This window comes from Taudactylus pleione, unplaced genomic scaffold, assembly GCF_031769625.1.
Source record: "Taudactylus pleione unplaced genomic scaffold, aTauple2 ptg000268l, whole genome shotgun sequence".
NCBI lineage: Eukaryota > Metazoa > Chordata > Amphibia > Anura > Myobatrachidae > Taudactylus > Taudactylus pleione.
In genome coordinates, this window is record NW_028284670.1 from 1,174,561 (window position 1) to 1,192,914 (window position 18,354).

General features: G+C 45.0%; 1 protein-coding gene across 1 annotated transcript in view; it reads left to right on the top strand.

Annotated features, from left to right (window-relative positions):
* Positions 1-4,674: 4,674 nt before the first annotated feature.
* Positions 4,675-18,354, top strand: part of LOC148513817 (zonadhesin-like) — a 29,303-nt gene continuing 15,623 nt past the window's right edge. Inside the window, exons 1-3 of the mRNA XM_088481252.1 lie at positions 4,675-4,720; positions 6,487-6,666; positions 7,286-7,471. Of these exons, the coding sequence (XP_088337378.1) occupies positions 4,675-4,720; positions 6,487-6,666; positions 7,286-7,471 (412 nt within the window). The remainder of the gene's footprint in view (positions 4,721-6,486; positions 6,667-7,285; positions 7,472-18,354) is intronic.

Below are 18,354 nucleotides of genomic sequence, written 5' to 3' on the forward strand. Positions count from 1 at the left end.
AATAAGGCTGCTGACATACTGATGCCGGAATTCAGACCGCCGTCAAAATGCTGATGCCGCTATCCCAAATGGGATCAGGATACTAGTGTCGGCATAGTGAATTCCCGGATTCCCGAACGTCTGGACACCAGTAAATATGGTAGTTACCCGGGAATGGGGAAGTTAGGCTTAGGCACCCCCCATGGAGGGTTAGGCAATGAGGAGGGGGGTTAGGGTTATGCACCACTGGGGGGGATGTTAGGGTAAGGCACCCCACTGGGGGACTTAGGTTTAGGGTGTGGACAGGGGGGTTAGGTTTAGGGATACTTACCTCCCCTGTCGGGATCTTCACAGTATGGGCTTCTGGCGTCAGGATTTTAACTGGCGGCCGATGGTTTGTATATCATACCCATTACTAATATTACACCCCTCCCAAATCTAAATCTCTCTGCACATGTCACATCTCGCCCACCTGCAGAGCAGCATGGTGTTACCAAAGTGCAAAGTTACTGGCTTTCTTGCTTTGCTCCCATTTCAGATTAATCCCCTAAGGGTGTAACGAGCATTAGATCTTATATATATATTCTTATAATAAAGTGAGGTACAGTGAAAGGCAATAAGGGTTTATTTTGCAAGAAATTATCTCATAAGCTTTACAGTATATAATGGTCCTGGTATCAAAACTTCTGACTCTTTGAAGTTATATATATATATATATATATATATATATATATATATATATATATATATAGATAGGTAGATAGATAGATAGATATACTGTGTATATATATATATATATATATATATATATACATCTATATATCTTTCTAAGAATATGTATGCATATCATAATATACAATATTATATAAAAAATATATATCTTTATAAATATACTGTATATAGAGAGCATATATGTGTATGTTGTTTATAAATATGTGTGTTTGTAGGTTTGCCATTGTTTACTATAGCACATCTTTTACACAATATAGGGGGGTAGAGACTTTTTCAAAATTAGCGGGTTCCATAGAAAACGTTAGAGCCAATAAGATCTTGTTGTGTTACTCTCCATCCAATTGCAGATGAGTTACTTTGGCACAAACATTGGCATGTCTGTGAGCACAGAGGATGGTGCTGTGCTGGCAGGGTGAACCCCCTGACACAGAGTGGGAACAAGCCTGTTGGTCCATTAGTTGCCTACCCCTGCCATATTCAGTGGCCATTCTAGATTTCCCTCTGTGAAGTCGCCCAGATAGGGCTGCTTTGTCCTACCCCTTTCTATTCCTCACTCACTCTGCAATTGTGAGCATTCTCACTTGGGAACGCTCTCAGGCGCTCTGCTGGTTTCACTGGCGCCGGTTCAGATAATCAGCTGGCCCACCGCAGTATAAAAGCGGCTTCAAGGCCCTGGGGGGTGGCTCCATCCTGTCTCTACAAACTGTTTCCCTTCTGTACATCCGTGCTGCCGAATGCACTTTCAAGCGCCCATGCACTCTGTAATACAGAGTGGTGCATACGCCACCATCGGTCACATCAATGCTATGGCAGTTGCTGTTTCTCCTATGCCCTCCTATGCCTGCGGCTGTGCGTCTGCGTACACTGACACTCCTGTGAAACTCCCACTACACATCCATTACACAAACCATATTTGTGTACATTTCTATCCTGCTTTCCAGTCTCACCACACAGGATCACGCATCACTTTTCCACAACATTTCTGATACGGTTAGTCTCGATCACAAAAGCACCTTTTCTGTGCATACCGCATGCTCCATAGGCGTGTTTAGAAATTTTGGAGTATGCGTAGTTGATAAAAATTGCTTAACTACGTGATCATCTGCATTGTGCATGGTTCTAAGTCAGGTACAGAATGTGTACTGGGGTACTACTATTTGGCATAATGTGTATCGCAATGTGGCATAATACTGTATGCCAGTGGTTCCCAAACTGCACCGTGGCACCCTGGGGCGCCTCTGGACACTTGTGTGGGTGCCTCAGGTTGGCGGTCCAGCACCAAATTAAATTCTTTATGGTCAATGTAATGTATATATGTGCACAAACAAAAGCACAAACCTATCCACCACTATATAACCAAACCTAAGGATGACCGGCCAGCACAATTTACTTCACTAAATTTTTTTCTGAATTTCTCAATAACAAACTTTTGGCTTAGGGGTGCCGTAAAAACAATGCTGATACACTAGGGCGCCGTGGTTCAAAATGTTTGGAAACCATTGCTGTATTCATTGGTGTCACTGCTAAATAAAACAGATGGTGATCGTTTTAGTATCTTGAATGTGTTGTGAGTTGAAAAGAAAAAAGTGAGATTTGGTGGCAGCAGGACGGCTGTATGTGCACAGATTTGGTGCTTCTGTTTGGCCTTTGGAAAGTGATATAAATAGAAATTAAATTGTGGATGTCTTACCTCCCATCCAGGGCCATCCATTATTCCCCCCTATCTGTCCTCTGCCCTGCAACTGTGATGCTTGCAGTGTGTGTATATGATTTACTGCTCCTCTTGTGTGCTCCGGAATGTTTGTATAAAATGTTGTGCACTAATTAAATTAAGCCACTGCACTGTGCTCTACAGGAACGTTTGTTACACTGTTGTTTTGTTATTTCTCTCAAATGTTTTACATTATGATGGGACTGAAACCGTGAGGTAGGACCTCAAATTTTATACAATATGGGACCCTTGGATTGTGGTTGACAGTAGGCAGCAGCTATGCCTTCCATGGTGCTAGCCACACCCCCTGTGCAGACCACACCCTCATAGCAATGGTTACCCCCTCTCCCCACATCAGTAGTCACCCCCCCCACTGTGCTGGTCACAGCTTCTGCGGCAGCACAAATAGGCCCGCCAGAAAGGTCAGCTCCAGGCCCATGTGGACCTTAATCTGGCACTGGCCTTGTGCGACAGTTGCCCGGCTCCTGCGACCCTTAGAACGTACTCGTCAGCTTGGCAGGATTGGCAAACTTGCGCTCAGCCGTCCCAGGAGGGTAAGTCTTGTTACATGGGTGTTGGCCCATCTGGCAGCCCCCAATGGTTATTACATGCTGATCTTACTCCTATTGCCAAATTTCAATTTGCTGCTGTTTTTAAACGGGGTTTGGTGGAATTAGGAATAGATGCTTTAGTTTATGGTACCCATTCATTTTGAATCGGAGTGGCTACTTGCATGCTATTACAGGGGCTTCTCCAGCTTCCATTCAGAGTACAGGGAGGTAGAAGTCGGCGGCTTACAAAACTTATGTGCTCTGCGACAAGTTGTAGTTGTGCCTCTTGTGCAACCCAAAAACTTTGTTTACCTGACAATCTTTGAAAGACTAGTGTTCAACAATTGGGGGTGTGGAGGTATTTTTTTTTTTTCCCCCCCCGGGAGGTGTTGAATGAGGTTAGGTTGATATGGCCAAATACGAAAATTGTTTGCTCTGAGATTGTTCCCCGTTTGACTTGGTGAGGAGCTCGTAAGCATTCTGCTTTGGACAGGGAGAGAAACAAGGTGTATGTGGCGGTGGCCAGGCATGTGGTGTCATTAGGTGGCTTGGTTGTTTGTCATGGCTTTTTAGTTGCGGATCTATCTAGGTTTTGGACTTGTTGGGGTGCATCTTAATGCCCTTGCTCTCGGATTATTCATTAAGGATTTGATGTACTTTTTGGATTAGTTTGTTGTAGGTGGTGGGCCAGTCTTTCTCCGTAGGCTGGCATTGGCAGGAGTATGCTGCAACTTAGTGGCTTTAAGTGGTGCAAGAAAGCATTGTGGGGGCGCTTGCCCTCAATGTGCATGGCAAATTTGTTCTTCTCTGTGCAAGGGGACCCAGGCGCTTTTGTAGGGAAGCGTTTCTGATTGGCCCAGGAGGGAAGCAAGATCCCTTGCACCGTAAGTGCATCTTGAGGGGGGATGTTTCAGTCGTCCCCCAAGTTTCTTAGTTTATAGGAAAGCTAGAACTGAGCTTGAAGTGTCTCAGCCTCCACAATTAGGTTAATTAATTAATTGTTAATAAAGAGCTGAGATCTTTTAGCCAAGGCTGTTATTGTGCCCGTGTCATTATTTATTAGTTTTAGCTAAGTTATTAAAGGTTGCTTCAAGGTTATTGAGCAATAAACCAATGGATGTCTTGTTGATGGGTAGTGTGGCGTCATGATACAGCTGACATATAGCCCCAGTAGTAGTAATCCTAGCCAAAAAAAGCATAATGTAAAGTGGATGGAAGCAGATACCTAAATCGCAGTGCATTTTAAAGGAATGTTAAAATATACAGTATATACAGTGGTCCGCACAGCGCCTGAAACGGTCCACAAGCATTCTGTCTAAGCAGCGAGACAAGCCACAACAAAAAGACAACCTGAATGAATACACCACTAGATACCTAGAGCAAGGGAGCAGAGAACGGTGGCACAGTGGCCAGGGTTAACACCATGTGTACCACCATACTCATCAACACTGGGACTGCACACAAAGCCGGCAGTATAACGGAAAGCTGTAACGACCCAGCACATCAGCTTCTGCAAAGCCTATGGGAGATAACCATACACTAAAACAATCTAAGTGGTATCCATTACACTAAACTATAAACAAAACCTATAATCAGTAGTGGTGAACCCCAAACCTCTACACAGCATAACATACAAACAAACTGACTAATACACGGGCACAGCGGCCGCCCTAAGACTGAGGAAACCAAAAAAAATAAGCCATGGAATGTAGATCAAAATATTATATCTGGGAAACCCAGCTAAGAGGTATGGAATGCAAATACTAGAAGTATCTGGTTCTGTCTAATGAGCTGCCTAATGAGCTTGTGAACACCCTGAGGTTTTGCCTAGTGATGGGGCCCCACCCTCTAAGAATGCTGTTTGTCTTGAAGTTTTTTATTTTGGCTACTGCGCATGTATCAAATTTACAGCGCACATTGCATCTGTCCATGCAGAGCCGCAGTGGTAATTTTAGGCATGCACAGGGAAACGTGTATAGAGAATGTAGTGGGTGTACCTGGCGGTGGCAGGGAGGCATTGTACCACATGCACGGATATAGTCTATTTTATTGGTGTGTTGTGGGAGTACTTACACAGATGCTTGGCTGCTCACATAGGAGGCCACGGTCGAACTAAGCAGCTGGTGCACGTTTCGATGGTGCACATTTGGATGGGCTAGAGTGGTCACGGGGCCAACATACCTGTTCTCTTTACAAAACTAACACCGACAACATTTCCTCAAAGAGGACCAGTGTGGCAGGAGTGTAGAATGAGCATTGAGAAAAAGCAGCAGCATTTGAAATATGGAGCCGGCCCCAGCCCAGCAGCCAGCTCCATAATATTTAAATTTTAGCCAGTACCTGTTGCCTTTGCGTTACTTGCCGCTGCCACTCAGGCCCTCTCTCTCTGGGCCTGGGACTGGAGTCCTGCCAGTTGACCCCCCCTTTATGTTGGCCCTGTTTGTCGCTACAAATATAGGATGAGACCAGGTTTTGGCCACTCGGAGCTGATGCAAAAGGTGCTTTTCTGAAGTGATGACTGCTGTGAGCCAGGAGTGTAATGATCACCACTGTAGTTGTAGCTCATGTAGATGCTTTGGGGTTTGGTGGTAGGAGGGGGCCAACCAGGGCCATTACTGGGGGTGTGCTCTCGGTAGCGCAGGGCTGCCAGCATAGTCCTTGTATCTGGCTAGCAGACTGCCTGGATGCTCCAGATATGCTCCAGATATGCAACCTTTACAGCCCTCCAAGAGCCTTGGTGCTGCCGGTCACGTCCCTTTGGCATGATTTGACATTAGGGGGGTGGCCAATACAGGGGTACATTTACTAAAGTGAGAGTTTTTAGAAGTGAGTTTTAGAAGAGATATTGCCCTTAGCAACCAATCATATTCTAGGTGCTAGTTAAATGTTAAGTAGACTGTGATTGGTTGCTATGGGCAACATCTCTTCTAAAACTCACTTCTAAAAACTCTCACTTTAGTAAATTTACTCCTAAAGGAGCCTATCCACTAGGCGACCTGAAAGACTGATCATCTAGCGTTCAGTTCTTCAGGTCGCCGAGGTGCGGTGCCCGCACTGAACAGCGTGTACTGAACGTCTTTCAGTGCAGGAGCCTGACCTCCTATCTCTGAAAATGCTGAACCGGATGAGCGTCATCGGGTTGATGGGCATGTTCAGTAGATAGTCGGGGTCAGCAAGGACCCAGCAGCACGCGCATTGCTGGTCCTTGTCGGCTATCCGATACTCAACTTTGTGAACAATCTGACCAAAACTTCCTGGTTTTGGTCACATTCTTCACAAAGTCGTGTAATGGAAAGGCTACTTAAGTGTTTATGTGCTTTGGAGGTCTCTGATCTTCTTAGAACACACATGAGCCCCAGCACATGTGCAGGGATGGCATGTTTGACTTTAAGTTCCATGGTGCATGAGCCGGATCCAATGTCTCATTACTTTGCAATCTGCCATTTCACAATCGTCATGATCTAAGTGAAACAGTTCATTGTGCATTTTGTGAGCATCTCTTTTGTCTTTTAGTGCTTTGTCCTTCTGCAAATGAGGAGTATAGGATCTGTCCTTCCAATTGCACACGTACCTGTGAGACTTTGGACATCAAATGCACTGTGAATTGCCGTCTCCCTGGAAAAAGTCAATGCAAGAATGGATATGTCCGAAACAGCTTGATGGCTTGTGTACTTCCCATAGACTGTCCTATAAGTAAGTAAGACTGCTGTGAGCAAGGAGCAGGGGCTGCAGCTCCCCCCACCCCTCTCAAGTAAAATCCACCACCTCAATGAGCCAGTTGCGTTCCGTGACTACACTGTGACTGGCAGTGCTACCTGCCAGTCACACACAGGACAGTCAGCCCCAGGGTGAGGAGTCTTTTTAACCAGGGGCTGCCACTCCAGGTTGCGATTCGCAGAGTGATTCCAGTGGGAAGCCTGGCCAGGGTTATAGGTGTTGTAGCAGATGCCGTCCCTAGAAGCTGGTGTCTTGTGCAGTTCCATTTCTACTTATGTGTAGGCAGTAGCAGCCCCCTCATCCAAGAGGGTAGGCAGCACTGAAGAGTCTGTGGTAGTCGATGCAGCGGCTGTGGGGTCTGACGGGAAGGTCCAGCCATGAGTGTTCATATGCTCAAAGGTCTCTACCTTTCTGATGGCACACATGGGGGCTGGCACATGTGTAGTTAGGTCATGTTTGGCCTTCAGTTCCATGACGCACGGCCCCAATTTTATCCATTACTCAAATAATTAGTTTGTAAATTGATTTGTTCACAATAGTAACAGTTCATAGTCTGCTTGTGAGTTACACTTTTATTTTTTATCTTTTTTCTTAGGATCCTGTCCTGGTGCTAATGAGGAGTATAAAGAATGTCCATCCAAATGCCCACCTACCTGTGACAATTGGAACAAACCCATATCTTGCACTGATGAATGTCATCTCCCCGGAAAATGTCAGTGCAAGAACGGATATGTCCGTAACAATGAAGGAGCCTGTGTACTTCCCAATGAATGTCCTAAAAGTAAGAAATATGGCAATGAGCGGGGGTGTAACCATTGCTGTGGCAGCTGTTGAGGGTTTGGAAGGAAACGTCCAGCCATGAGAGTTCATACACTCCGAAGGTCTCTGACGTTCCGAGTGCACATTGGGACTGGCATGGAAATGGATGAATTGTATTTGAGCACAGTGTCCGTAGATGTTGCCTTGGATCACCATTGCGACCATCTGTTCCAATGGTTGCTAATTTGGTAGCCTGCCAGGCAGCTGTGTAAGCTGGGACCTGCTCAGCCAGTCTGATGGATATGGACAGATGGGTCTAGGAAGTTATTGTCTGCCAACGCTGACCCTGGGCTCTGCATGCCCTCAAAATGAGGTTGACACACCCTTGTGTTAAATGGTTCCAGTCAAACCCCCACCCCCAATTCTGCTAAGGGAATCTGTCTACTTGCTTGCAGGGCAAGTCCTGCACATGCAAAGACTCGCAAACATCGGAGATTTATCCTAACCATCGGTTCTACTAAGAGGCCCCCCTTGCAAGATACCACTTACTTGCCGGCCCCCATTATCTAAAAACCTCCTATGCCCTGTCAAGTTTACTATATGCTACCCTGTGTATACCCAGTCTACCAGCCCATCTGCCCACCAGACAGAACCCTTCATTTTTAAAATAGGGACATAATACCAGGTGCCAGATGTACTAAGCTCTGAATAGTGATAAACTGGAGAGTGATAAACCATCAGCCACTTAGCTCCTGTCATTTTTCAAACACAACCTTTGACATGACAGTATGACAGTTAGGAGCTGAGTGGCTGGTGGTTTATCACTCTCCAGTTTATCACTTTTCAGAGCTTAGTACATCTCCCCCCAGGAGATGATGGGGATAAAAAAAGAGGAAGATACAAGTGAGAATGATAAAAAGGAAAAGTGACAAGCCCAAATAGTGCCACCTGCCCTGTGGTGCCCTGTGCCTTGGGACAGGTCACACTTCCCCTGAGCCGTAACTAGACTTTTTGGTGCCCTGTGCCAGAAAGAGCATTGGTGCCCCCATTGTTCAAATAGGGACATAACGCACCCAAAAAAGAGGAATGGCCTCATAGGGAAGGGCCAGGGAAGAGATAGGGGAGGCCAGGAGATGCTGGGGATTAAATAAGAGGAAGCTACTGTACAAGTGAGAATGATAATAAACAGAAAATTGACAGGCCTGAACAGCGCCCCTTGTCCTGTGGTGCCCTGTGCCATGGCACAGGCCGCACTACCCTAGTTACGGCCCTGCACCTCCCTAGTTACAGCTAGAGATGAGCGGTTTGGATTCTATGGAATACGAACCGCTCAGAACAGTGGGGAGCCGAGTCCACCCGAGCCGGCTCGGGTGTTCCCGCTGACTCGGATCCCCACTGCGAGCCCGACGTCAGCATCCTGACGTCGGATCTCGTGTGAGTGACAGACTCTCGCGAGAGGTGACAGTTCACCTCTACATAAGGCACCGAGTACCGTGACTCGGCGTCACTATGTGGCTATGTAGGAGGAGACACTGCACACTGATGCTGCGCTATAGTCTGCTAGTTAAGTGCTGTGTCAAGAGACTCACAATTGGCTGCGCTAGCCAAAGTGACTGTAAGGGGGCTCACTGTATGCTGATGTATGCTGCGCTATACTGTGCTGATCAAGTGCTGTGTCCAAAGACTCACAAGTGGCTGTGATTGTGTAAGGGGTTACACTAACTGCAAGTGGCCGTGATTGTGTATTGGGGCAAATTGAATGCAAGTGGCTGTGTGTAAAAAAAAAAAAGTTTAAAGTTTAAAAAAAATAAAGAAAATAAATCTTTTTTTGGTGCTGTACCCCACTGTGTATGCAATCACAAAGACTCTGGGGGTCTTAGCCATCTGTGTATAAAAACACAAGCACCATGACTTTGTGGGCCATATCCCTCTGTGTATGAAAATACAAGCACCATGATTCCAGTGGGTAGCCCGGCCAGGGTTCTAGGTGCCATCCCTAGAAGCTGGTGTCTTGTGCAGTTCCATTTCTACTTATGTGTAGGCAGTAGCAAACATCGGAGATTTATCCTAACCATCGGTTCTACTAAGAGGCCCCCCTTGCAAGATACCACTTACTTGCCAGCCCCCATTATCTAAAAACCTCCTATGCCCTGTCAAGTTTACTATATGCTACCCTGTGTATACCCAATCTACCAGCCCATCTGCCCACCAGACAGAACCCTTCATTTTTAAAATAGGGACATAATACCAGGTGCCAGATGTACTAAGCTCTGAAAAGTGATAAACTGGAGAGTGATAAACCACCAGCCACTTAGCTCCTGTCATTTTTCAAACACAACCTTTGACATGACAGTATGACAGTTAGGAGCTGAGTGTCTGGTGGTTTATCACTCTCCAGTTTATCACTTTTCAGAGCTTAGTACATCTCCCCCCAGGAGATGCTGGGGATAAAAAAAAGAGGAAGATACATGAGAGAATGATAAAAAGGAAAAGTGACAAGCCCAAATAGTGCCACCTGCCCTGCGGTGCCCTGTGCCTTGGGACAGGTCGCACCTCCCCTGAGCCATAACTAGACTTTTTGGTGCCCTGTGCCAGAAAGAGCATTGGCTCCCCCCATTGTTCAAATAGGGACATAACACACCCAAAAAAGAGGAATGGCCTCATGGGGAAGGGCCAGGGAAGAGATAGGGGAGGCCAGGATATGCTGGGGATTAAATAAGAGGAAGCTACTGTACAAGTGAGAATGATAATAAACAGAAAATTGACAGGCCTGAACAGCGCCCCTTGTCCTGTGGTGCCTTGTGCCATGGCACAGGCCGCACTACCCTAGTTACGGCCCTGCACCTCCCTAGTTACAGCTAGAGATGAGCGGTTTGGATTCTATGGAATCTGAACTGCTCAGACCAGTGAGGATATGAGTCCACCCGAGCCGGCTCGGGTGTTCCCGCTGACTCAGATCCCCACTGCGAGCCTGACGTCAGCGTCCTGATGTCGGATCTCGCGAGAGTGACAGACTTTCGCGAGAGGTGAGAGATTACCTCTACATAAGGCGCCGAGTCGCGCGACTCGGTGCCACTTTTCCTGCACGCACCATACTGCACGCAACTCTGCATGTGGGTGGTCTGGCTGAGGAGGCAGGCTGAGTTGCTATGTAAGAGGAGACACTGCACACTGATGCTGCGCTATACTCTGCTAATTAAGTGCTGTGTCAAGAGACTCACAATTGACTGCACTGGCCAAAGTGACTGTAAGGGGGCACACTGTACGCTGATGTATGCTGCGCTATACTGTGCTGATCAAGTGCTGTGTCCAAAGACTCACAAGTGGCTGTGATTGTGTAAGGGGGTAAATTGAATGCAAGTGGCTGTGTGTAAAAAAAAAAAAGAAAAAAGTATAAAGTTTAAGAAAATAAAAAAATTAAACTTTTTTGGTGCTGTACCCCACTGTGTGTGCAATCACCAAGACTCTGGGGGTCTTAGCCATCTGTGTATAAAAATACAAGCACCGTGACTTTGTGGGCGATAGCCCTCTGTGTATAAAAATACAAGCACCGTGACTTTGTGGGCCATAGCCCTCTGTGTATAAAAGTACAAGCACCGTGACTTTGTGGGCCATAGCCCTCTGTGTATAAAATACAAGCACCGTGACTTTGTGGGCGATAGCCCTCTGTGTATAAAAATACAAGCACCGTGACTTTGTGGGCCATAGCCCTCTGTGTATAAAATACAAGCACTGTGACTTTGTGGGTGAGAGCCCTCTGTGTATAAAAATACAAGCACCGTGACTTTGTGGGCCATAGCCCTCTGTGTATAAAATACAAGCACTGTGACTTTGTGGGCCATAGCCCTCTGTGTATAAAATACAAGCACCGTGACTTTGTGGGCCATAGCCCTCTGTGTATAAAATACAAGCACTGTGACTTTGTGGGCCATAGCCCTCTGTGTATAAAATACAAGCACCGTGACTCTGTGGGCCATAGCCCTCTGTGTATAAAAATACAAGCACCGTGACTTTGTGGGCCATAGCCCTCTGTGTATAAAAATACAAGCACCGTGACTCTGTGGGCGATAGCCCTCTGTGTATAAAAATACAAGCACTGTGACTTTGTGGGCCATAGCCCTCTGTGTATAAAAATACAAGCACCGTGACTTTGTGGGCCATAGCCCTCTGTGTATAACAAATACAAGCACCATGACTTTATGGGCGATAGCCCTCTCTGTATAAAAATTAGAGATGTGCGCCGACCCCTGTGTTTTGTTTTTGGTTTTGGATCTGGATTTTTTCTTAAAATATAAAAAGAAACAGCTAAAATCACATAAAATGGGCCTTTTTTTGTTCCTACAGTATTAATAACTTCAATAACATTTATTTCCACTCATTTCCAGACAACTTTGACTACCTCACAGCTCACAATATTGATTTTTTCATCTAGTTATAGGGCCAAAAGGTTGCATCCAGCTTGCTGGCTCAAAACAGATTAATATAATTATTAATAAAGTTGAGGACCGTGCAAAGATGATGGTTGGTATACCTTTGAGGATTGAATAATTGATAGTTGATAGTTGGTGCTGCCCCTGTGTGTAAAAATGATAATACATTAATTAAAAAACAATTCATTGGTGCAGCCCTGGGCTGAATAATTAATAATAATTTATTTAAAAAAGTAAAAAACAATTCATTGGGTGCAGCCCCTGGCTGAATAATGCATAAAAAGAAATTCATTTGTGCAGCCCCTGGCTGTTAAATTGATAATACATTAATTTAAAAATAAATCATATGTTCCTAAACCAACCATAACATTAATTTAAAATGTCAGGCAGCAATGCCACAATCAGCACATAATGGAATGGAAAAAGGTGCAAGATGGAATAGTCCTTGGGCCCTTCCTTCCCACCCTTATGTTGTATACACAACAGGACAGGTTAACAAACCAATCATTTCAGCGACAAGGACTGCCAATTGTGGCTGAAATTATTGGTTTGTTTGGACACCCATAAAACAAGCTGCCAATGTGCACTGGACATGGAAATGATCCCATACACAAACTGGCTTTACATTACAAGTTGTCGTCATCCTCAACCTTGTCATCCCCTTAAGTGTGTACATCCTCTTCTTCACGCAATATTAATTCATCCCCGCTGTATCCACCATAGGTGCCTCTGTAATTTTTTTATGTAATTGTTAGTTGAGGTCTTCCTTGTGGAATTTGTCATTCATTTTAATGAACATCATCTTTTCAACATTTTGAGGAAGTAACCTCCTACAGCAAACACTGACAAGGTTGCCAGCTGCACTGAAAACTCTTTCGGAGTACACACTGGAGGGTGGGCAACTTTTGTAATGCAAAGCCAGTTTGTGTATGGGCCTCCAAATTGCCTCTTTTTCCTGCCAGTACTGAAAGTGACTGTCTGACATGCCTATTAGGATGTTATCTCTGAAATAGTCCTCCATCATTCTGTGAATGGAGACCGTATCACACATAGTAACTGTAGAAGACATGTCACTAATAGGCAGTTCTCTCAGGCCCAACCAGATGTAATTTTTTGGTGAACGATCTGCATGACCAGCAGGCATTCTGTAAGGAAAATTGAGTTTTGTCATGGCAGCTGTTGAAACTGAAGGAGATGATGATGTTTCATGTGCAGCTGCAGCTGACAATTTTTTTACCAACATCTCTTTGCACAGTTTTAGATTTTTGTCTGTTGGGAAAAAATTCACAAGGTAGGACTTAAACCTAGGATCCAGAATGGTCGCCAAAATATATTTTTCAGATTTCAATAGATTGACGACTCTTGGATCCTGGTGAAGTGAATCAAGGGCTTGACCTACCAATCCGACATACTTTGTGCAATCGCTCTGTTTCACCTCCTGCTTCAGTTTCTCCAGCTGTTTTTGCAAAAGTCTGATGAGGGGAATGACCTGACACAAGCTGGCAGTGTCTGAACTAACTTAATGTGTGGCAAGTTCAAAGAGTTTGAGAACCTTGCACAACACGGAAATTATTCTCCACTATGCTTGAGTAAGGTGCATTCCCCCTCCACGGCCTATGTCATAGTCCATTGTATAGGCCTGGATGGCCTTTTGCTGTTCCTCCATCCGCTGAAGCATATAGAGGGTAGAATTCCACCGAGTTATTATCTCTTGTTTCAGCTGATGGCAGGGCAAATTTAACAGTACCTGCTGGTCATGCAATCTTCGACAAGTGGTTGCCGAATGTCTAAAATGTCCAGATATTTTCCGGGCTGCCGAAAGCATCTCCTGCACGACTGTGTCAGTTTATAAAAAATGTTGCACCACCAAATTAATTGTGTGAGCAAAATATGGGATGTGTTGGAATTCACCCAGATGTAATGCTCTCACAATATTGGTGGCATTGTCCGAAATCACAAATCCCAAGGAGAGACCAAGTGGGGTAAGCCATTTAGCAATAATTTCCCTGAGTTTTTCTAAGAGGTTCTCAGCAGTATGCCTCTTAGTGAAACCAGTTATACAAAGAGTGCCTATGTATCAGCTGTCTTTTGGTAGATGTTGCTCCTGCTGTTGCTGTTGTAGGCAATACATCTACCCAGTGGGCTGTCACAATCATGTAATCCTTAGTTTGCCCTTTCCCACTTGTCCACATATCAGTGGTCAAGTGAACAGTGGGTACAACAGCATCTCTGAGGACATTAATAAGGTTTTTTTAATGTCCTGTTACAGACTTGGAATTGTTGTTCTAGCGAAGTGGAATCTAGAAGGGATCTGGTAGCGAGGACACAGGACCTTAATTAACTGTTGAAAACCCACTGCAGTAATGGCGGATACTGGATGCACATCTAATACTAGCATAGCTGTTATGGCATCAGTATTCTGCTGTGCAAATGGGTGATTGCTGTCATACTTGTTTGCCCTTGCAAACAATTGTTTAATAGTTAATTGTGTTTTGTAGGATACACTACAAGTAGTCTTCCTCCTGGTCCGCTTCTGGGATGAAGATCCACTCACAGCAACAGCAGCAGCTACAGGCGTAGTCATCAAGGATCCTTCTGAGGAATCACAGATAGGAGAGGAGTCAATCATGCTTGGAATACCAACATTGAATGCAGCAGGACTACTCCCAATGATGAATGAGGATGTTGATGATGTAGTTGTTGGTGCTGGCGTTCGAAGGCACTTGGATCTCACAGAGAGGGAGCAGGTAGGTGACACTGGACTTGTCACATTTTGAGTTTTGGAACTTGGCGATGTACACTTTGATATTTGATGAATGCGCTCCAAGTGACGTAACAAGGAGAAGGTTCCTAGGTGGTTTAGGTCCCTCCCTCTACTCACTCTTGCATGGCAATGGTCACATATGGCTTGACAACTGTTGTCCGGATCGGGGAGGAAATAATTCCACACGTGAGAAGTAGATTTTTTTGTCTTTTGTCCCAGCCTGACAACCATAGGTTTTGGCTTTTTCAATCCATGGGCAACAGCTGTTGCCTTACTTACACAAAGGACATCCTCGGCATCAAAATCCTCATCACCAACATCCTCATCATCGTTAGCACCTTCAACTACCAAAATATGCTCCTCCTCCATGTGCAATTCCACAGAAGCATCCTCAATGACTACGTCTGCAAGATGTTGCCTGCCCTTCCCCACATTTATAGAGGGCACACAAATGTTGGAACTTGGAGGATCCTCCAGTACACTAGTATTTAGGTCTGGCTCACACATGGCAACTGCAGACACACTTGCACTCTCCTCGGAGATTTGTGATTTAGATTTCTCAGGGCACACAGTTGTTTTTTCCGAAGGGCTATCAGGATCAGCAGTCTTCCAAAAGAAATGCCAAGGCCTTATCCTGTCCTTGCCACTTCATGTAGTGAAGGGCATATTGCCAATTTTTTGTTTATCTAGAGGCAAATTTCCTTTAAATTTTTTTCTTAACTTCAGTACAAGTAGCTTTACCATATCAATGGTGTGACTTAAGCCCTGGGGCATGGACCTTCATAGAGGACGAGGCAGTTTATGGCCTTGCACTGCTGGCGGCAGCCACAACATGTGGTTCTTGGCCTTGCTCTCCTGTCATGTGACAGCCCTCCATATTTTCTGCAGTCTTGAAGCAGTGTCACAAGCACCAATAGTGTAGCCAAGGTACGGTTACAAAATGCACACATGTGCAGTCGTGCGCACACACAAAAATATTAGACAAAAAAAATGACAATTGATTTTAATTTTTTTATGCTCAAGAACTTGGGCCCAGTGCATTGATTGATCACGACTGGAGTGGGGAAGCACTAGGTTGCAACTTGCATTGCTGTCTGGATCTTGTGCGGTTAAGCCTAATACACACGCACACACACAGACAGTAAAAGATAAAAAAAAAGACAACTGATTTAAATTTTTTTATGCTCAAGAATTTGGGCCAAGAGCAGTGATTGATCACGACTGGAGTGGGGCAGCACTAGGTTGTGTTGCTGACTTGCTAGAACTTGTGTGGCTAAGCTTAACATGCACAGACATACAGACAATTATTAGAAAAAAAGACAATTGATTTACATTTTTTTTATGCTCCAGAACTTGGGCCCAGAGCACAGATTGACAACGACTGAAAATGGGCAGCACTAGCTTGCAACTTACGTTGCTGGCTGGATCTTCTGTGGTACTGTGGTTAAGCCTAACATGCACGCACACACACACACACACAGAGAAAAATATAAATTACACTTTTATTGATTTTTTTTAGCACGACTGGAATCGGGCAGCACTAGGTTGCAACTTACGTTGCTGGCAGGATCTTGTACGGTACTGTGGTTTTGCCTAACATGCACTCACACGCACACACAGAAAAATATAAAAGGCACTTTGATTTTTTTTTTACTATATTTTTTTTTTGAGTCCAGAACTTGGCCCAGATGGACACAGCACCAGCCCAGATGTATCTGCAGTTGTTCAGCCCAGATGGACACAGCAGACAGCAAAGCACCAGCCCAGAATGGATCAGCAGCACCAGCCCATGACACAGCAGACTGCACAGACAGCCCATATTGATCAGCAAACAGCCCAGATGGACACAGCAGACAGCACAGACAGCCCATATTGATCAGCAACAGCCCAGATGGACACAGCAGACAGCACAGTGACAGCACCAGCCCAGAATGGATCAACACCAGCCCAGGACACAGCACAGCACCAGCACCTCTCACATCCCTACACTACCCAACCTCCCTGTTCAGTCTCCACAGCCGGAGTGAAATGGCATCCATCGCGTGGTCCCTTATATACTACATTGATCAAAGATATGAAAGCTCATGAACCGCTAGATTTCAGACTCTATAGTTTTGCCTCAGTTTGAGATCTGAGTCAGAAGGGAAAAATCGAGCCTGCTTGGATCTGACTTGGATCTGCTAAATTCAGGTGGGCTCGGATCTCTGAAATCCGAACCTGCTCATCTCTAATAAAAATACAAGGAACCGTGAAGTTGTGGGTCATATCCCTCTGTGTATAAAAAAATTCAAACACTGTGACTGTGTGGGCCATAGCCCTCTGTGTATAAAAATACAAGCACCATGACTTTGTGGGACATAGCCCTCTGTGTATAAAAATACAAGCACTGTGACTTTGTGGGCCATAGCCCTCTGTGTATACAAATACAAGCACCGTGACTTTGTGGGCCATAGCCCTCTGTGTATAAAAATACAAGCACTGTGACTTTGTGGGCGATAGCCCTCTATATAAAAATACAAGCACCGTGACTTTGTGGGACATAGCCCTCTGTGTATAAAAATACAAGCACTGTGACTTTGTGGGCCATAGCCCTCTGTGTATAAAAATACAAGCACCGTGACTTTGTGGGCCATAGCCCTCTGTGTATAAAAATACAAGCACTGTGACTTTGTGGGCGATAGCCCTCTATATAAAAATACAAGCACCGTGACTTTGTGGGACATAGCCCTCTGTGTATAAAAATACAAGCACTGTGACTTTGTGGGACATAGCCCTCTGTGTATAAAAATACAAGCACTGTGACTTTGTGGGCCATAGCCCTCTGTGTATAAAAATACAAGCACCGTGACTTTGTGGGCCATAGCCCTCTGTGTATAAAAATACAAGCACTGTGACTTTGTGGGCGATAGCCCTCTATATAAAAATACAAGCACCGTGACTTTGTGGGCGATAGCCCTCTGTATAAAAATACAAGCACTATGACTTTGTGGGCCATAGCCCTCTGTATAAAAAATACAAGCACCATGACTTTGTGGGCCATAGCCCTCTGTATAAAAAATACAAGCACCATGACTTGTGGTGTCTTTGCCGCTGCTCTGTTGCTTAGTAACCAGTCAGCTCATTGCAACCTTTGGCCAATAATGGTGAAAACAAAATTATAAGCTGTGAGATGGTCTAAATTTACTGTAAATGACTGGAAAATTAATGTTATTGAGGTTAATAACACTCTAGGAAGAAAAAAAAAGCCCAATTTATGTGATTTTAGCTTTTTTTGTAAATTTTTTGTAAAAAATCCAAATCCAAAGCCAGTCACCATAGTTTGGCAAATCTAAATCCAATTCCAAAGCCAGACAACGAATTAGAACCAAATCCAAATCCGGCAATAATGGTCCGGCGCACATCCCTAGTTACATCCCACCAACCAGGGCCCACCGCGTAGCACCCCAGAGTAAGCAGCTGTACAGTATGTAGCCCTGGGTGTAAAATAACCTTATATGGGCAGAGGGAGAAGGTTCCCCAGGGCGATGTTGGATAATGTGTGCCCACTACTATCACCAGTGCCCATCTGCAGTTTCAGCATAACCTGACGATTGGGGGTGGAAACCAATTTTCTTTCTCGCACATTGGGCCTGATTCAGAGCCGCTCATAAACGGCCACTCGTTCGTTCCGACCGATGTTCGCACAACTGCGCATGCGTATGGATTTTTTTT